We start from the raw sequence: 20251 nt of genomic DNA, 5'->3' as shown, positions 1-20251 counted from the left end.
GGATTACATGTGGCATTTACAGTCAATTATTTTAATAGCAGTATTAAAATGATTTTATGGCTGCATTTTAATAGTGAGAAATACAGTCTATGAATGATTGGAAATAATGTGGTACTGAATATATTCCCAGACCTACCCTGTGTGAAACAGCAGTGGAGCAGGGTCTCTGCAGTAGTCTGTTCTCAGGTGGTTAAGCAATGAAGAGAAAGTGCATAAGCAGACAATCTGCTGTTTTATGGTGATTATAAAGCAATGATTAATAGCATATAAATGAAGTCTGAAAAATAAGTTTAGATTCAGCTCAATATATTTCATGTACTTTCCTTTAATCACTACATATTCCATTTCCAAGTGCATAAGGATAAAAGCAGGAGCAGAGTTTAACACCTTATAAGTTTTAGGCTTGTTTCTTTAAGTCTAGTTAGAGTCATAAGCAAGCAGGCAGAGCATTGTCCTAACCAGCACAAGATTTTATGTAAAAGAGAACTCAAACAAGAAGAGAAGCAAGCAAACCCCTCAAACATTATCCTGAAGAAAATCTCCATGTGCCACCAGCACCCACACTCCCCCAGCAGGGTGTGTGCCAGGTCTGGGGCACAACCATCCATGTTCCTGCTGAGCAAATTCCAGCCAACTTTCCCAGACACTCAACAGAGTGGAAACTGGTCCAAATGATGGGATTTCATGTCTAAATGCAAAATTGTGCCTCACATGTAGTTTCCATAATCTGAAGCAAGTTACACTTTTTCCAGACCTTAACTCTGACATTTTGTTTGTTAAAGCCTTCACCTTCCATTTAAGTTCATATTTTCCTTTTTTTTTTCCTTCAAGCAAAAATCTCAGGATGGCTCACGCACGTACGTTATGGATCCTAAAGTTTAAAAATACCCATTTTAGCTATTAAGGTCTCAGAGTAGTTTGTAAACATCTGGATGAGAGACCTAACTTGGTCTTTTTAGGGAAAAGCTGAAGGCATAGCCTCTCTATTATCCCTGGAGGAATGCAGTCTGACACTGCTTGGAAACTGTTGGCCATTCAGATTTGGCAGGATTTCAAAGCTCCCTTTTACAAGTTTTATTAATTTTACTTTTTTCTTTTTTTTTTTTTTTTTTAAGAAACTGCCATTATCACTGTTGCTGTATTCTAGAAGGAGGCAAAAATTCTTATAATGTGCCAGAAAATGTGTACCATGTTTCTAAGTGTATACAGAATGTCAGGCCAAATTTAAATTTTGTGTCTAGTTTGGTTCTAGGTATTACTTGAAACAAGATATCACATATATTGTATTCATTTTAGCGTAATTCTGTATAAAATAAAGATATTTTCATATAGCTCTGACTGTTTCAGCAAATAAATTGTGCTATGTTCATTCTCCTTTCCTAAATACCTGGCTGAAATTTCTGGTTACCCAGAGCTGATCAGTGCATGTCCTGTGCCACAGCCACAGGGAATTTTGTACCTCAGATGATGTGAGGAAGAGGGAGTACTTCAGGATGTGACAAGCTTAACCTCCTCCTCCTCTCCTTTGACACCTCCACTCACCACAGTGCAGTGCACTAAAAATCCCTCCTCTGTGATGCAGAAAGTGCCTCTAGATGTGCCCTGCTGCTCCCTCTCAGGGAAGGGGGAGCCAGTGACCCCAGGAAGAAAGGCAGGTGAAGGACAGAGCAGTGGCAGTGCACATTGGCTGCAGTGAAAGGGAGATTAGAGACCTCTCCAGGAATCCAAATGCCACCTGTCACACTCTGCACACTGACTCACAGGTCTGTGAACTGCTCCAGGCCCTGCTCACCCACTGTGCAGCTTCCTTACTCGAGCAGGGATGCCTGGAGCAGCAGGAGCTTCTGTTCCCTGAGGTACTGCTGGAGGGCACGGAGCTTCTGCCCTTCTTTTTCCATCTTCAGATGAGAACTCTCTCTCCTCTGGAACACTCTCACTTTGGCAGCCTGGTGCTGCTTTTGCTGTTTGTCCTGCTCCTGGCATTCTTGTTCCAGCACTTCCTGCCGTGACTGCATTCTGCTCCTCAGCAACTCCTACACAAAGACATTCAAAACTGTACAGACAGCCTTCATGCCAAATTTCATCCTCACTCTTCATCTCTGTCCAGCTCTGGGGCCCCCAGCATGGACATGGATCCACTGGAGTGAGTCCAGAGGAGGATCACAAAGATGTTCAGAGGGCTGGAGCACCTCTGCTATGGAGCCAGGCTGAGAGCTGGGGTTCTTCAGCCTGGGGAAGAGAAGGCTCTGGGGAGCTCTTAGAGCACCTTCCATTGCCTAAAGGGGCTACAAGAGCTGGAGAGGGACTTTTTAAAAGGGTGTGGAGTGATGGGACAAGGGGGAATGGCTTTAAACTGAAAAAGAGTAGGTTTAGATTAGATATTAGGAATAAATTCTTTCCTGTGGGGGTGGAGAGGCACTGGCACAGGTTGCCCAGAGAAGCTGTGGGTGCCCCATCCCTGGCAGGCTGGACAGGGGGTTCTGAGCAGTCTGGTCTAGTGGGAAGTGTCCCTGTCCATGGCAGAGGGGTTGGGACTAGATGGACACAATCCAAGTCATCCTACAGTACTATGATTCTCATTAGTCAGAAATGGATATAATCTATTTCATTTTTGCATGAAGAAAGACTTCTTCTGTGGCAGAGATAAGAAATTTTACTTTCCACTTTTCACTTTATCCATGTGCCAAAAAAAGGTTACCCTTTTTTATCTCTAAATGATACAGTTCTATTGGATGTAAAACAGGTGAAATATACAAATACTCCAGATATTTGTATATATGCTTCCACTGCTGGAAATATGGCAGAAGAAGAAAATAACTTCTGGAACTGCCCTTACCAGCCTTTCTTTCTCTTGTTCAGAGCTCCTTTTGTTGCTTTCTGCTTGCAACTCCTCTCTCTGCAAACGCCGTGTCTTTAAGAACTGAAGCCTCTGCCTTGCCTTCCTCTCCTCCTCCTCTTGAAAGAAGGATTCCTTCCTGCTCCTCTCAGCCCCAGCAGCCTGGAGCAGTGCCATGTGCTGCAAAGATCTCTCTTTGTGCTCCAGCTGTTTCTCCAGCCCTTGCAATGTTCTCTGACGCAATCGCTGCCTGTTTCCAAAACAAAATTTCTCAAATTTCTCATAAAGAAAGAGCAATAAAAAAGAAAGTCAGTGCATAAGACACAAAGCAGATATTTTGGCAATCTGTGTTCAGTTAGCATTCCAGGACTCTTTGTTAGGTTATGAGGATTAAACCTGTGTCCAGAACAGAGGTAGCAAAAGCCCCAAACGGGCTGGTGCCTGATGTCAGCACTGTCGGTCTGAGAGCAGGACTGAAGGGAATTTGCCCTTGGAGATAATGCTGTGTACCCACTCCCTCACACCTCCAGCACCAATTCCATTCCCAGTAGGGAACCACTGTGACCCCTGTGCAGAGCCCAGCAAAAAGCACAAGGTGGGAGAGCAGCAGGGAGCAGATGTTACCAACCTTCCAACCTCTAGCACAAAAAGCAGTCAGTTCCCAGCATCACCTCAGGCTGTCCCTGCGCAGCTGCCGGCGGGTGCCATCTGCCTCTTGCTGCTGCTCCCTCTTCAGCTGCCTCTGTTCTTCTTGCCACCTTCTGTGCTCAATCTTGGCTCTGCTGAAGTCCAGCTCCTTCCACCTCTTCTGAGATGCACCACTAAGGATTGATTTCTACAAGAAAAACAGCAAACTGAACCCTTAGTCCCAGCAGTGTTTATTTTTCTAATGCACACTGTAAGCACACAAAACCAGAACAGCCCAGTTTTAATGTCACTCCTGAGGCTTAGAAGCTACAAAGGCTCACAAATACTGTAGTGTTGATTCCCATCCATGAAAATACTGAGGATGATGCTAAAACCTTGTATGTAGAAAACATTAGGCTTAATCAACAAAGAGGTACCTGAAAATCCAGTCTTAAAGAGTTCTCCATAGGTCAGTAGGCTGTGCTGTTCTGGTGTTGAGCCAATGCTTAAAACTCCCCAGTTTTTGGGTCAACTTCTGGATTGGATGGAAAATCCAGGTTCTGACCATAAAACATCATAAATTCCTTACTAGATTTTATTAGCAAGAGAAATACCTGCCCCCATCTGGCCAAACCCAGAACATTCCTGAGTTCTCTGCAGGTACTCCAACTCTTCACCTTTTGTTGTCTGAGATTTCCACCCATTCTCAAGCAGTCTTTGTGTTTTCTTCAGCAGTAGTTTCATTTCAATGCTGTAGTGCTGCTGATTTGTGTTTTTAAATGCACTGTGCCATGTACAGAGATGAAGGAGCACCTACAAGGCCTCTTTTCACAGCCATAGTGAAATATTTATTTGTTTTTGTACTCCTTACAGTGCCCTTTATGAGGGAGGTGCAAGTAAACACCACCAAACCTTTAGACATGTATTCCAGTTTACATTGCTAGAGCTGTGTGGAGCTGGAACAGAGTTCTCCCAAAATATTTTCCTCTGTCAAATGCATCCTCCTTCCTCCTATTCCCAAGTGCAGTTAGCATGTTCCTATACCACAAGCTGGAAAACACTACAGGACTTTCAAATAATGTTCCTGCCAGTCTTACACAGCATTTTGACTGGTTTCTCTTAACACATTGATCTGTAAGTCTTCCCAGGGGCTGTAAACAGCTTTGTTCTCCAGTGTATTGCTATTCTTAGCAAAAAAAGTACCTTGTGGGTGTGTTTAATGACACTCACAAGGAGAGATCAAAGAAGGAATCAAAGGTGTTTTGTAGGTGGGAGGTGAACAAATGATGTTTTCCAGCAGGTAAAGTACCAGCCTAAGGATCAGGAGACTTCTAGCTCCTGCCCTAACATGCACTCCTTGCTGTGGGCCTTAGATGACTGCCTAAACTTTCTCTTTTTTGCTTTCAGTATCTGTAAAGGAGGATTTTTTTTTTTTTTTTGCTATCTAGTAGAGCTGGCTGAGAAGCTTATTTAGAAGAGATTATATCTAACATACAAAAACACTCCGTCAAAAGTGCTGAGCAAAAATACCACAAGCGCCCTGTCCTGCACAATGTGGGCTCCCAAGTGGAGTCCTTAAGTTTCTATCTATGCAGAACCATTATTCTACACAGGCATAATTTCTGTTACAGCAAAAACCTTTGTGGAAGATCAAAGGAGTGAACATTCTCACATGACATAAACAAATCTCCTCATCCTAAGAACTAAACCTAAATACTCACTGTGATGCTTTTGTCTTTCAGAAGCTTTGGGAGATGTGTGGATCTCCCAGGCAGCAGGTGGGTGGTACTGTGGGGTCTCTGCCCACAAAAGGCTGATCTGATGGTCAGGCTGTCTTTCTCCAGTGATTGATTCACCTGGGCAAAGAAGCTCTGGCACCTGAAAGGAACCAAAGCACTGCTCCCCATGGAAGGGCTCCTCTGGGAATGCAGGACTGGAGCTTCTGCCACTCTGGTCTCAAAAAGGCCTTTCAAATAAATTAGGGCAAGGACATATGAGAATATAGGAAGCTTATAAAAAGAAATCAAATTAAAAGAACAAAAGGTCTGCTCATATGAAATATACTCAAGCAAGGATTTTATAGCATTTTCCTATGAGGAAGTGGGACAGTTTTTAGTCTCCACAAAAGAGGTTCCAGCTTTTCAGAAACAAGCTTGCCATTCCATTTAGGCAAGAGTTTGGCCTGGGAAACTGAGTTTTGCCTGGTGCATCTTACAGCTACTCAGGCTAAAGGATTGTTTACATGGTATCTCACAGACTGGCATGAACTGACTGCTCTGAGATGAGTAAAAATTATAAAGCTTTTGATAGGGCAATGCCTGAGCTCCATATCCTGCTGAGAGACATTAGCATGGGCACAACCCTGCTAACACAGTTTTTGGTAACTGAGAACAGGAGCAGAGTTTGCTCACACCTTTCTGCTAAGGACAGGGCAGACCTGAGTGGCAGCTGTCACATGGAATGGTGCTGGAACACCAGCTGGGAGCAAATGTGCACTCCTGTTTGACTTTTCATTCTCCCTCTTCCAGCAGTGTCACAAAGCAATAATAGAGAAAACTTCAGGCTTTCAGAATCCTCTCTTAGATGTCTGCAATTGTCACAAGCTGAGAACAGCAACAGATTGATCAAAATTATGATCCAGCCCCTTTTGCTGTTCAGGGAACAAAATTCCACTCAGTGACATTATAAAGCAATAATTTTCAGCACAGGTAAGAGGATTGTTTTGCAGAAAAGTCCTGGTGAAATCTTGTTGCTATACACAGTCACTGTTAATGTTAAAGATTGATTTTTAAAGTAAGGAATTTTTTATTTATACTGAGCTCTGTGATATAGGTTAAAAACCCCCAAAAGCTCCTATTGCAGTAGCTGAGCTGTAAAAGCCAAAAAATCTCAAGTTCCATCTGAAAATTTTTTCACTTTGAGAGAAGATGATTAACTTCTCAAGCCATAGCACCATTAATACCTATATATAAAGATGGCATTATGATACTTTCTTGTAGAGCATCAAGAATTATGGTGGCAGATCTTATACATGATGCCATCCTGCACTGATATTATGTGCTAAGTCTTATGTTAGGGTAAAAGAGTTACAGTTCCAATACCATGCTCATGTTCAAAATTAGCTTCAGTTTCAGCATCCTGCTGTCTGCTCTCTGCTTCTTCCTTGTGATCTGTCTCCATTAACCAGCTGTCTGTGTTGACAGCAGCATCAACCACAGCACGAGCCATCTCCCTCTGAGGGCCCTAGAAATAACAAGAAATGCAACCATAATCCAGACCTGATAAGAAAAAGAATAGGTTTATTTAATGAGTTTACAGCACAAGATCTTAAGTTGTAACTGAAGTTTAAGACAGAATGAAAAAAAACAAATTCTAGGAGTTCTTTACTAAAGAAACAACCCATAATTTCTGATAACTTCCTGAGTTTCCCTTTGTCTCCAAATGACCCAAAGTTCTTTTTCCTGAAAGGGTCCAAAATGGTACAAAAGAGATCAGGCCAGAGGAGCTCTGGCTGAACGACAGCCCTGCTTCTGGCATGTGCCAGAGTTTGGATTCTAACCCTTGCAGAGCAATGAAGGTAAGTGTGGCAGTAGCTGGTGCACATGAACCTCCTCCTTACTGATCCTCACCCAGTGCCCTGCTCACAAGCACCAAACCAGCTGCTGAGGACTACATAAGTCTCTTCTGGTCCTTGACTGGGAGAGGGGACACTTCTAACAGGGTGAAGTATGTTAAAAGAATCATGCAAGAGACTGCCTTGGTAGGGAACAATCCCTACTGTAATCTTTATCCAGTGTCAAGTCTTCTGACACTTTTCTTTTTTTTCCCTTTACCTCCTTCATGCAGAAGCAGAATGTAGAGGGACTGGGCTATGCAACACTTCTTGTACTCTGCATCCATGGAAGAGGTTCTAGAGGCCTGCTCCAGCCAGGGACAATGACAGATTATGGACAATGACCTGACCCCAGTCACAGGAAGGCAGTGCAAAGTCTCCCCATTCTTTAGCAGGAAGGCATAAGGAGCAGACTTAAACCTCTAGCTTGGTACCACAGGTAGTAAACTTGCAGTTGCAAAGCAGATAATTACACAAATACCAGACCATTTATTAACAGAAGAGCCCGGATGAACCACTTTTTACCTTCTCAGTTTCTATAACCTCATGGTCCTCTTCCAAACAAGACCCAACATCTTCTGTAACGTTTTCTGTCTCCAATCTCTTCTGTTCCTTTTTCTCTTCCTCTCTGGAAACACTTTCTGAAGAAGCAATCCTCAATTCAGACAGTTCCTGTTCTATTTTCTTGCTGAGCTTTTCTTCAGTCAGGCTTGCTGTGGGGATGAAGGTGTTTTCCTGCTGCACTTTGCACTCTGCAGGCTGTGTGTGCTCCCAGGCTCCAAGGCAGCCCTGGGGAAGCGAGGTACACCCCCAGCTGCACTTTGCACAGGGATGAGTGGAATACAGAGCCTCTGGGCAGCAGTCCAGGCCCAGGTGACCCTGTCTGTAGTGCCCTGAGGCTCTATAGCCTGGTGCCACAAGGTATGGGTAATCCAAGCTTGAATCAACCACCATCTGCCTGGCTGCTAAAGGCATCTGCAGCTCCAGGGTGATGCGTTCGCTTAGGGGCAGGGGAATCCGCAGAGCTTGGGCAGAAGACACCTCCTTAGTCTGCCCATTCCAGAAATTCACAAGCACTCCCCTCTCATTGTGTGCTGTGCATATTGGAAAAAAAAAAAAAAAAAAAAAGGGCAAGTAATGTATTAGCACCATATCAATCTGTGTGATTTATCTCATGGAGAGCAGGAGCTAAAAGTAATGACTTGTGTTTCAGACAATTCTGTAACGACTTCCATGATTTTATTCTTTACAGGTTTAAAATTTGATTTTCTCCTGAATTTCCTGCAAGGAGACAGCAGATATAAAAAAATCTCACTTGCCACAGCAGGTGGGATTTTACCCTGAAATAGCAGAAAAGCAGACTAACAGATAACCAGGTGACTCTTAGGAGGATCAGGAAAGTTTTTTGACTTGTGCTGGGAGGATGCTATCCCCAACCCCAAACTTTTTAGGAAGTTTTCACCCACAGAACAAAGTAAAGGCAAGTTCTGTGATCTGCATTAATTCTGACCCTAAACCAGTGGCTTAGTGCCAACAATAAAAACAGAATGAAGAGAACCCAAGCAGCAGGAGGTGAATTCTCCATGCTGGAGCTCAATCTCTTCCCTGCTGGAGCTCGATCTCTTCCCTGCAGTGACCACCTCCCGTGGTGAGTCCAGTGCTGCTAGAGAAAACCAAAACACCCAAAGCAGGTACCTAAAGGTGCCTCTGTGTTCTCCACAACCCTTAGCACAGTGCCAGGGCCAAAACGTTTGGCTGGAGCCTCCCATGGTGCCAAGACCCTGTCCCCTGGAGCAAGAGGCTGTCGCCGGGCGTCTTCGTAGTGCACAATGTCATAGAGCGGCGTTTGCTGCTGGCCACGCTGGACCTTGCCCTTCAGAGCACCACTTTGGTCAAACTCAACCAAAAAGCCTTCCCTGGAGTCCTGCAAGAGTAAAACATGTGGTGTGCAAGGCAATTTGCAACGTCCAGTTAACAGCAAAGCTTAAGTGCTAAGAGGGAAGTGGCAGAAATCCCAGGAAGTGGAAAGTGATCTGGGAATGCAGCTTTCCTCTTCTACCAGGGTTTCACTGTACTGTGTCCACACCACTTCAAAAGTAAATAAAAAGCTGGGGCTTAAGGGGCTGACAGTTTTTTTCTTTCTTTCACTTTGGAGTTAGATTTTAGTAAGAACACAAAAAGCAGGCTAAGGCAGAACTCTACTATGAAAACCTACCACAGGAAAAAGAGCAGCCAAAAGAAACCGTGTATGATGCAGTTCACCACAATATGAAGGATAAAAAACAATCCTTCAGCAATCAGAAGGGTAACAAAGCAGTAAAAAGTCACAAGTGTCATAAATTTAAATACTTTAATTGAAACCTTCAGCAGCAAGTGAGGGCAAGACCTATTGCCAGAATCTCAGCCTTCTCTACAGATCTCCGAGTGCACTTACACAAATGATACTGTCAGCTCCTACTCCAGCTGATGTCACTTGTACCTACAGCTGTCCCAATCTGTTCTACCCCAATCTCTTCTACCCCACAGTGAAGCTCACACACATCCTCACCTATACTAGCACCAAAATTTATTTAACTAACCCGCAAAATGAACTGGAAAAAAACTTTTAAAAGAAAACCTGCAGGGGGGATTTTCTGTCTGGCATCCAAAATCATCTCACAATTCCCAGAAACACAGATGGAAAAGAATGAGGAAAGCTCTCAGTTTGGTAAAGAGGAAGTGGACCCTGGAGACAAACATTTTGGATTACTAGTTGCTGTTTAGCTAACTAACTCTGCTGCTAGGCTGGGCAAAAGTAGACAATAGGGATAAGGGACCTGTTTAGTCTGTCTCTGAATAAAAACTCATTATATCTACAAAAACAGATTGGTCTCTAGGCTGTTCTTACTTGCAGGACTCCTCACAGCAAACAGCCAGACAGCACCAGGTAACAGATGGAAACAGGGTGTGGGGAGGCAACAGTGGCTAGGAAGTGCACTGTAACACTGCAGGGCCACCCCACAGCAAGGGCTCGGGACTGGTGAGTATGGGAAGAACAGAGAAAAAAAAACCCATACATGCTCTTCCAGCCATGTTCCCAATCAAGAGTTACCTTCAGCTCCTGGACAATGTGGCCCAGGTAGTAATAGCCATCAGTTTCTCTCCTTGCCAGCACACGAGCTCCCCTCAGCACACGGGAAGCCTCCAGGGAAGAACCAATGAAATTCCTTTTGGCTGAGGGTATCAAGGGCATGCAAAAGGGACCTGGGTTCCAGGCACAAACATGACAGCTGTGGAAAATGAAAATACAAGAAGTAATGGAAAGCTCGGCAACAGATACTCTGCAACTTACTGCAGTGCAAACAAACTAAATCAACATGGGACAAAACCCCCACCCTGCAATAATTGTCTTTGCTTCCCAGCTTTTCCTTCTCTGCTTTTCCAGTGACCCACCTATAGATTATGAGCTTACTGTGTTACTGGACATCTCGGCAGCAGAGAGCTACAGGAATCTTTATTAGCTGTGTGGCAGCATTGGACATGTGAGATGGATGTGGAGCTTACCTGGAAGGGGGAAGGAGGAGATGGAAACAGAAAATGAGCATGATTTTTGAACATTTAAATCCTTAAACAGGAATATTGTCTACAAAGTTGAAATTTACTTTCAGTTTATTACTTCTCCTCATAATTCTTCCACCATGTCTTGTGGTACTATGCTGCTTATCTGTAAATTCATCACAAATGGTTTTGATTTAGAGAAATAAAGTTTGGAGAGGAGGAACATTAAAAAACCCTTAAGAACTATATGATAACCCCCTCCTTGCACCTGGTTTCTATTCAGCTGCTAGGTGTGTAGCAGGGGTGGGCAGCCAGTGGCCACGTGTGCGCTGCTGCTGCTGCTTACACAGCTTCCAAGCTCCCCTGGCAAGCAAAGCTGAAAGGTCAATGAAAGGACCTGAAGTCAAGGAAGAGTGAAGAAAGTGGGGGCTCAATCTAGGGGGACGAATTTGCCTCTGCAGATCAAAGCCAGCAGTGGAGACATCCAGCCTGAGCAAGATGGGAAATGAGGGATACTTGAGAACAAGGACATAGGGAACAGAATGCCAGGGACTGCAAGAAGACAGAAAGACAAAATACAAGGCAGTTGGAAGGCAGAGCTGGCAATAAAACTATGAACTTTGTATCAAAGCATTCAGCTTTTATGGGAAAACATAAACTCGGTATGGAGCCCATTGTAGGGTTGCAACATGTTGCACAAGTAAGTAAAAACTGTAAGTAAGTAAAAACTGGTTGAAAAGTTTGCTGCGATTCCCTGTAAACTGCTGCTGAAAATGGCTCAGATGACCAGGGAAATTAAAATTCCTTAACTACAAGGCTATCCACTGCTGTTTCAGCTGAGGATATTAGGTGTTTGGGGTGTTAACAAATTGAGAAGGTATTATTGCTTATTTAAAATACCTCCAGGAGGGTCACAGAAACTCTTCTCCAGTTCATTGTGGAATGTTATCCAATAAAGATTCAGGAGGAACTACAAGTGTGGATTAATCTTACATTGGCATCATACCTTGTCAGGAGGAGTAGGGGAGTGTTGGATTCCTTGAAAGGACCCTCCTGACAGCCTGGGTACTTTCTCCATGATTTTTTGCTTGCTTCTTTTGTGATCACCCCAGTGTCCCAGAAGGCACACCGATATGCATTACTGGATGCAACTGGTTTTCCACAAGAAGTTGGCAGAATTCCTCCAACCCTTGCTCTGGCATATACCGGTGAACAGATCCACCCACCGGCAGGCTGGGTTTTCCATCCTCCTCAAAGTGCCGGGACTGAAACCAGGCTGCAGCTCCAGGAACACTGCTGAGCGAGCAATGGACAGGCAGGCACACCGCTGTAACACCTGTGGGAGAGGGAAAATGGGAGAGAAGAACAAAACTCTCTCAGATGTTCAGGTGGGAATTCTGTACTGGCTATTTCTATGCCGAGGCGTCGCCCCTTCGTTCCCGCTCCGGCTGCCGGCCCAGAGAGAGGGAAGAGGCTCCGCACCAGCTGCTTCCTCGGGGACAGCCAGGCCTCGAGGGCGAGGCCCGCATCCCGGCCCCGAGGATGAGCCTCGTATCCCGCTTCTGAGGGCGAGCCCCCCATGCCGGCCCCGCCGGGACACTGCCCGCGCCCCGCTGCTCCGCTACCGGACTGCTTGGGCTGGACTGCCGGGCTGCCCCGGCTCGGACAGCGGGAAGCGCTGCCCCTTTCGCCCTTTCCTTAAACACCACCAGCTGGAGCCGTCTTCTCGCCCCGCCCCTCCAAAAAGCAGCGGCTGGGCTGGGGAGCTCGCCCCGCTCTGCGGCCCCCGTGGGCGACGCCAACTTTCGGGAAAACTCACGGAGCACCCGCCCGTGGTGCTGCCCCGGCGCTCCCAAGTGCTGAGGGGAGTGAGGGCAGATGTGCAAGGGCAGTGCTGCTGTCCCCGTGCGCCAGGACCCTTCCGTGCCCCGGGCCAGCTCCCTTTCCCGGGATACCTCCGAGCCCCGGGCTCTCCGTTTCCCGGGATACCTCGGTGCCGCGGGCTGTCTCCCTTTCCCGGGATACCTCGGAGCCCCGCGCTAACTCCGTTTCCCGGGATACCTCGGTGCCGCGGGCTGTCTCCGCCCCGGAAGGCGGCGGCCGCGCCAATCGCCGGGGCCGTTGCTGGGCGGTGCGGGTGACATTGGGCACGGCCATGGTGGTGGCAGCGCTGGGCCGAGCGGCGGGGCGGCTGCTGCGGACCGGGGCCGCCGTGCCCGGGCGGCGGCGGTGAGCGGGGCGGGCCGGGCAGCGGGGCAGGCGGGCGGGCCGGGGCCGGTGGGGCCCGGAGTGAGGCGGGGCCGTGCTGTGTTGCAGCGCGGGCGGCGGGGTGCACATCCCGCCGCGGTACCGGCAGTTCCCGGAGCTGACGCGGGCGCAGGTGATCCGAGGCGAGGCGCTCAGCGGCTTCATGTGGTTCTGGATCCTCTGGCAGTTCTGGCACAACTCGGACATGGTGCTGGTGAGGCCGGCGCGGCGGCCGGGGGCGGGGGGCGCGGGCCGGGCAGGTAGGACACCTCTGACGGGCCTCTCTCCCAGGGACACTTCCCGTATCCCGACGCTTCGGCCTGGACGGACGAGGAGCTCGGCATCCCTCCGGACGATGAGGAATAGCAGCACACCGGTACGGCTCCCGTCGCCTCTCCCCGCTCGGCCCTGAGCGCGGCCCCGGGCACCGTGCCCGGCTGGTACTGCTGCAGGGAGCCTGCTCCCAGCACTGCCCAGGGGAAACCCGCCCAGCCTCGGCGGTACAGGAGGCCGTGTCCGCACTGCTCATGGCCTTCACACACGTGTCTCGGCTGCCTGAGGCCAGGGAGCCCCGTTTTGGCAATATAAGGCTGCACTGTAACAACCGACTTGGTTAGGAGTTGTAGCTTACCTGGTACCGGTTCTAAATTATTTTACTCATGCTGTTGTGTAGACGCAGCATTATCCAACTTCGAAGACATGCTCTGTTTCTAGAGACATCTGTCCAGATGTCCCCTTAAACGTTTTAGGCTTTTGTTTCTATCCAGTTCTTTTTTTAAGCTGTTGTGTCACAGATTACAGCTCTAAACCAAAAGCTTCAGCTACTGCTGAAGGGAGCATTGAGGACATCCTTCTGCTCTGCATGGTGGGAAAATGATGAGCAAAAAGGTTCTCAGGTTTTTCTTCTGTTATTTTCAGGTTCCTGGAACTAATTGAGGCCCCTGGAACCAAATCTTTGGCTCCTGGGTCCTTATGTGAATAAAACTGTAAACAAAGCTGAAGCTGAACTGTATTTTTTTCCTATTTTAAGTAAAATTCTTGGAAAATGACCATGACAGCTTTAAAGTTGTAGTTCTTGAGTACACATGAGCTTCTGTAACACCTGCTTGATAGAGAATGTGCTTGCCTCAAGAAATAAGGTCCATTAGTGCATGGCAGGTTACAGTCTTATCAATAAAGGCTCTGCCAAATAACCAGTGAAGAGGTGAATGGGAAATTGCCATAGAAGCAGGAGAATTTACCCAGAACAGAACCCAGACCAGTTGGTGCCAGGCTTTTCCTAGGATGAAGGAAAACCCCCCTTGGGTATATAAAGTTCAGAATAGTAAAGGTAAAAATGCCTTAGGGTTCAGCACAGCAGTCAAGGAGGCAGTGATCCAGTTTAAGATGAAGGGAGAAGGGGGGTTACACTGCAGGAGTCCCTTGATTTTTTTTCTTCTCCATTTCCAGAGTTATATCCTAAACTAACTTTTTCACTCCCCTTAACCACCTGAGTTGCACCCCTCTAACTTTGTGGAGAGGAGTCATGCATGACACAATAAACAATCTCCTTCAGACTTTTCCATGCAGTCAATCTTTATTATAGCAGTATTCTCATATTCACATCAAGTACATAGAACTTTTTGCCTTTCATATAATACAGAGTTCTTTAAATAACTTTACACTGAAATAGTTTTCTTCAATCTGAATTCAGCTATCAAATTTTAATATGTTTTAAGTCTCCATGCTCTCTAACCAAACTGGACAATATTTCCCATTGTACAAATTTACATGAGAAAAACTCCAAAGTACAAATGAAGGGACAACAAAAGTAAAGGGAGAAGGAACAAACAAGAAAAATAAGTTGTATTGGCAATTACAGGGGAAACTTGAGAAGGAACGAAGGGGAGTTGCCATGACCTATCTAACAGGAAACCAAAAATAAACATTTTGTTATGAATTAAAAAATAAATACAAGTTTTGAAACAATTACTCCATTGTAGATTTTAAAAAGCAGCTATGGAAATCTACTAACACAATGGGTTGTTTTTTTTTTTTTTTAAGTAACCAGACTGGACCTTCTACTTTGCAGTCATAAGCCCCTTGCAAACCTCTGGTGGTCAAAAAAAAAAAAAAAGAAATACAGCTGAAAGGAATGTGTTAGCACAGAGTTTAAAGTGGTGGGACATACATTTCATTGCACTAAGGAACAAACAAACAAAAGAAATCAAATCTGTATATAAATTTCCCTTTCCTCTCCTTACTATGTACTTTGCCTCTCATAAACAAGCCTCTGTATTATGAGGTAATGCCATTGTCTCGACTATATATAAAAATAATAAAGTTTAAAGGATATAGATCTGGGTATCTATAAACTTTAAACAAGCCAGTCCTCTCTTACTCCCCCAGAGGGTCCAGCCAGTGAGTGCTACCCCTTCCATCACTGCTCAATGCATGGTGCTCCCTGGGAAGCCCGGGAGACCTGTGCCCCTTTCCTAATCTAGGAAAAGCAGCCTGTGCTCAAGTAAGAAAGAGAGACAGTGCAAGTAATGCACAACAGCTTACACACAGCTACACCTGCTCCTGCTGAACAAGGCAGAGTCACAGAAGGCAGCAGTGGCCAGCCTGCATGTGTGTGTTGGGGCAGGGAAAGGGGGATCCCATCAGGCAGCTGATGGCTGAGTCCTTTTGCAATTGCTGGAGAACCAAGTCACTGCCCAGCCCAGGAGAGCCTTCACTACACCCACAGGGATGGGGGGAAGAGGGTTCCACCTGGAGAAGGGAGGGCCAGGAGGAGCTCTGCACTTGGAGTCAGGATGAGCACAGAGCACATGGGCTGGCTCCTGCATCCCAGAGAGGGACAGACCCTGCTCTAGAGCAGCACTGAGTCCAAGAGGATTTCAAGAGTGGAACAGAAGTAGGGGGCAGGACTTTGCCCTGTTTGGGACTTTCCCCCAAACAGCAAGGTTAATTTGGGTTACCAACACATGCAAGTTGGCCACTGTCACGTTTCTGTCAGTTGAGAAGTGTGGAGAGGGGGAGGAAGGGGAGGCAGGTAGGACACAAGGCTCATGAAAGAATGATGTGCTTTTTTTTTGGTTGACTTTTTTTGTGGTTTTTCTTTTTCGAAAGGTTCACAGCTTTGAATAAAAAAGCACATTTATTGCACTTACACTTTATTTTAGACAGAGTTAATTTAAATTATGCCCTCACAACCCCCCACCATCCCCAAATAACCCAACACCCAAGTTTGGTCCATTTTTCCCCCTAGATCCAACATCCATGCCCAGGTGATGGGCTTCATTTCTTCTCCTAATATTCCACTGAACTCTCAAACACACAGATGGATTTTCTCTTCAACAAGGGTGAATACACAAATGCAACACAGAATGACACCTATCAAAACAAAACCTGACCATCTTCCAAACCCAAATAAACAACAAAAAAAGAAAACAAAGTTACTTTTGTGGTTTACTTGCTCAAAAGTAAATATCACACTAGGCTTATTTTAACAGCTGCTGCAAACATGGCAAACTAGACAAAATGACTGGACAGGGCACTGTTGGCTCTTGAGGAGGCTGGGTGAGCTGAACACACTGCTGCTGGATGCTATGAAGCAAATACTAGGTAGTTTAGAAGTTCCTAAACAAAAAAAAAAAAAAAAAGAAAAACCAAAAAACCCACCCCCCCCCCAAAAAAAAAAGAAAAAAAAAAGGAGAGACAAAATAACTATGACATGTACTTTTAGTGCAGATTTTGGGGTAGGTAGGATTCCAGATAGTTCCTGGAACATAAGTAGAACATTTTTACTCGTTGTTTTCTAAAAGGAACAAACCCAAATTAAAATTGGTCTGATATCTCATATGAACTGTGCATTTATACATAACTTTGTAAGTTACAATTATGCCAAAAGTCCTGCCCCAAGGAAGAAAAGGAAAAGATCTGGAAAAGCATTAATATCCAAACCCATTATTTTGTCCTTCATGGACAAGTAGATTAAATATGACACTGATATGTAGGTACTGCCAGAAGTCTACGTAACCAGTTTGAAATTTGAACAAATCAAATTCACACCTACTGGTTGTCCCTCAGCTGACAAGACACCTACCATCTCCCACAGTTCATGTGCAATAATGGGATGTGATCACTGAACAGCAACTGCAAGAGGCCCAGGGAAGCAGTGAGGAAACCTGGTGACATTCCAGAAACAAAACTTACTGCATTTTCTGGGACAAGGAACTAATTGTATGGTCTGATACATGTGAACCTTGATTACATGAATGCTAGCCACCAGTTTCTCCTCATCTAGCCCTCATTCTCCACCTACCATCTCATTCCAAGATGCTTTAAGAGAGTAGCTTTGGGCCTCTTTGGAGCTTTCCTTAACAAGATCTCTGTGTCTTTGGAAGGGAAGGAGGGCTTACTTGCTTTTAAGTTAAATGAATTTCATTACCTGTTGATAGAGCAGATTTCAAGCAGCAGGTTTACTGTAACTAAATTTGGTATCCTTCAATTCTTAGCTTTGAAATGCTAACAGGTATTTAGGGGAATGCTCTCTGCCCTCCCTGCTCCTTTACAGGAGTTGACCAACTCCAAACTACCTACATACAGGGATAGCTATATACAAAACCACTGCAGCAGATGTAAACCAAAGACACTGCTCTAGTTACAAAGCACCTGGTTTACATTCTGTTGTACTTTTTAAGGTTGCAAAGGCACGTGATCATTTGGCAAACTACAAAAACTGTTTTGGGGGATCCCTATGTAAACCATTGAACAGAGGGTCTTGGTAGCTCTCTTTTCTGAACAAAAGAGAGAAGTTAGTTTGCATCTGAATTCGCTCTTGGTGTAGTCTGTATTCTGCAGCTTTTAGAGCTTCCTCCTTCCACAGGTTCATAGTTACTGCTGTCATAGTGTTGACTTAGTAGCTTTTGTGTCAGCATCCTTGAAACTTAAATGCAAACTTTTTAATTTTAACAATCTGGCTCTGCTCTTCTGATTATTTATTAGATAAGAATGACAGCATCATAGAATATGCTGAGTTGGAAGGGACCCACAAGGGCCATCAAAGTCCATCTCCTGGCCCTGCACAGGACACCCCAAGAATCACCCCACGTGCCTCAGAGCATTGTCCAAATGCTTCTTGAGCTCTGTCAGGCTTGGTGCTGTGCCCACTGCCCTGGGCAGCCTGTTCCAGTGCCCAGCCAGCCCCTGGATGAAGAACCTTTTCCTGATATCCAACCTAAACATCCCTTGATGCAACTTCAGGCCATTCCCTTGGGTCCTGTCATTGGTCACCACAGGAAAGAGATCAGTGCCTGCCCCTCCTCTTCCCCTCACGAGGGAGTTGTAACTGCAGTGAGTTTCCCCTCAGTCTCCTCCATGCTGAGCACACCAAGAGACCTCAGTTGCTCCTCATACAGCTTCCCCTCCACCATCCTCATGACCCTCCTCTGGACACTCTCTAATAGTTCATTAATAATAGTCTAATAGTAATAGTCTTTCTTACACTGTGGCACCCAGAACTGCCCCAGCACTCGAGGTGAGGCTGCCACAGCCCAGAGCAGAGCAGGACAATCCCTCCCTTGCCCTGCTGGCCATGTTGGGCCTGTGCCCCCAGGACAGGGCTGGCCCTCCTGGCTGCCAGGGCACTGCTGGCTTGTGTTCAGCTTGCCATCAACCAGGACCCCCAGGTCCCTTTGTGCTCTGCAGCCTCTCATCCCCTGGCCTATACACACAACCAGGGTTACCTACCCCAGGTGCAGAATGCAATACTTGCCCTGGCTAAACTTCATATAGTGGGTATGAAGTTGGTATGAAGTAATGAAGCAGTGAAGACAGGTCTTTCAAATGCATGCCAAACCAAACACCAAGTGCAAATGCACAGTAACAAGGCTGCATTAAACAAAGTTTGTTTCATAAGCTTCTATGTAAAATGCATCAGAGAAAACCAAAACACTCAGCACCTTCAAAGTGATGGCCTAAGAGTCCACTCATGCAGCTGCTTTTTAACTTGACTGTACCTAGAGGCTTTGCCTGTCCCACTGTGCTACTGGTGATACATTTTATCAACAGAGGACATGTCTACAGTACTATGAAGAGTTTGTGCTACAAATGCTGCACTCACAGTCAAGAGGGGAATGAATTCTAGAGGTTGCAGAAGTGTTAAGTGTCTACATGCTTCTTCCCTAAACTTAGTCTCTGCAGATATCAAAGCTTCAATCCATACTTGTTTGTGAGGTGTCTGGGGATCTGGCTTCCCTCAGCCTTCTCTAAAATGTTGGATGCATTTACACCACCAGGCAAACACAGAAGAAAAACTATTTATGTGTAATCGTCAGGGTACTTTCCCCCCAGTCTGGGCATTTATGGAAAGACATGGTATTTATCAACAATCAGAATTTCATTCATTTTATGTCACAAAGGCCAAATTCTGCCTCTAAGGAGCACATACTAATCCAAGTGATGCTAAGACACCATGGTAAAATGACAGTATTTGTTCTCAAACATTCTGCATCATCATCAGCTGCTAGAGCAGTCAAGTACAAGAAAAGATGATTTTGGGTAAGCATAAAAAGTAGAAGTGGATTCATCTAATAACCTGCATTAGTTTAGGAAAAAAAAAAAATGACTAGGCTAATTGTATCTGGGGCTATGTAGGGCTTACTGACACATCAATTACTTTCAAAGTAACCTGGCCTCTATATCCCTGCCATTTGGTTTGAGCTCCTCCACAATGTTGCAGTTCTGGCAAATATGCAGGGGAAACAATCACATTCTGAGCAGGAAGGTGTAACAGGTAACAGGCCTCTATCACCTGTATGGAAAAGGAAAGGCTGAGGGGAAGGTCTGTGCCTGGTTGATAAAGACATGAATAGCTGGAACTGGACACTGGTATTTTTGCAAATGATTATGAAATACAAAATACTACAGAGCTAAAAGAAGCAGAATGACTCTCTAGGTGTTTGTCCCAACATGTGCACATGAAGGATGTACTCACATTTCCATACTATGGCATGTGCCTGTGGCTGGGATACCATGAAGGAGCTTAAGGAATTTAGGGCAACAGGCATGAACATGTTGGTCATTTCACTCTACTTCCTTCATCCCACTGCTACAGAGAGCACTCGTTTCTCATCTATTCTTGATTCCCCATTCATTAAATATCTAAAGGGCATCTTTAAGACTGATTCTGATGGCATGCAAGACATCCAGAAAAACTCCGGAAGGATCAAAGATAAAACCAAAAATAATCCCAATTATTTACAAACTACATTTCTTTCAAAGTTTTGTATGAGCATTACCTGGGAACTCTTACAGACAAACACACATTACTACAGCTATCTGGAGGGAAACAAACAAACGAGAAAACCAGTAGAAATGCATCCTGAAAGGACTTCTCTAAACAGCAG

The 20251-nt window shown here is 45.5% G+C and overlaps 2 protein-coding genes across 6 annotated transcripts; one reads left to right on the top strand and one right to left on the bottom strand.

Moving 5' to 3' along the window:
• Nucleotides 1-3: 3 nt before the first annotated feature.
• LOC136557384 (trichohyalin-like) lies at nucleotides 4-12678 on the bottom strand. Of its 5 annotated transcripts, none has more exons than XM_066551157.1 (11): nucleotides 12569-12678; nucleotides 11620-11949; nucleotides 10528-10619; nucleotides 10168-10345; nucleotides 8772-9000; nucleotides 7602-8170; nucleotides 6565-6706; nucleotides 5185-5429; nucleotides 3508-3671; nucleotides 2837-3086; nucleotides 4-2033 (listed from the first exon to the last, which is right to left on the bottom strand). In XM_066551157.1, exons 2-11 carry the CDS (start codon nucleotides 11689-11691, stop codon nucleotides 1809-1811), a joined length of 2166 nt encoding a protein of 721 aa, XP_066407254.1. In that variant the 5' UTR covers nucleotides 11692-11949; nucleotides 12569-12678; the 3' UTR covers nucleotides 4-1808. The 5 variants fall into 5 exon arrangements, with proteins under 5 accessions (XP_066407254.1, XP_066407256.1, XP_066407255.1 ...); XM_066551159.1 differs by having other exon boundaries at nucleotides 12603-12668; XM_066551158.1 differs by having other exon boundaries at nucleotides 12433-12656.
• A 68-nt stretch (nucleotides 12679-12746) lies between these two features.
• NDUFB2 (NADH:ubiquinone oxidoreductase subunit B2) lies at nucleotides 12747-13915 on the top strand. The gene is made up of 4 exons (XM_066551164.1): nucleotides 12747-12842; nucleotides 12930-13074; nucleotides 13152-13236; nucleotides 13779-13915. Exons 1-3 carry the CDS (start codon nucleotides 12769-12771, stop codon nucleotides 13224-13226), a joined length of 294 nt encoding a protein of 97 aa, XP_066407261.1. The 5' UTR covers nucleotides 12747-12768; the 3' UTR covers nucleotides 13227-13236; nucleotides 13779-13915.
• The last annotated feature ends 6336 nt before the right edge of the window (nucleotides 13916-20251 follow it).

Source organism: Molothrus aeneus, chromosome 5, assembly GCF_037042795.1.
Source record: "Molothrus aeneus isolate 106 chromosome 5, BPBGC_Maene_1.0, whole genome shotgun sequence".
NCBI classification, from domain to species: domain Eukaryota; kingdom Metazoa; phylum Chordata; class Aves; order Passeriformes; family Icteridae; genus Molothrus; species Molothrus aeneus.
Note: the sequence above shows the minus strand (reverse complement) of the source record. Positions and strands in the feature narration are given on the sequence as shown.

Bases quoted from the DNA above. Each gene is read 5' to 3' on its own strand.
- NDUFB2 (XM_066551164.1), top strand. From the start codon at position 12,769: ATGGTGGTGGCAGCGCTGGGCCGAGCGGCGGGGCGGCTGCTGCGGACC. The intron at 12,843-12,929 runs GTGAGCGGGGCG...GCTGTGTTGCAG, and splicing joins GCCGTGCCCGGGCGGCGGCG to CGCGGGCGGCGGGGTGCACA. The intron at 13,075-13,151 runs GTGAGGCCGGCG...CCTCTCTCCCAG, and splicing joins ACAACTCGGACATGGTGCTG to GGACACTTCCCGTATCCCGA.
- LOC136557384 (XM_066551157.1), bottom strand. From the start codon at position 11,691: ATGGAGAAAGTACCCAGGCTGTCAGGAGGGTCCTTTCAAGGAATCCAA. The intron at 5,430-6,564 runs GTATTGGAACTG...TTTATTTGAAAG, and splicing joins TAATTTTGAACATGAGCATG to GCCTTTTTGAGACCAGAGTG. The intron at 2,034-2,836 runs GTAAGGGCAGTT...GTCTTTGTGTAG, and splicing joins AACAAGAGAAAGAAAGGCTG to GAGTTGCTGAGGAGCAGAAT.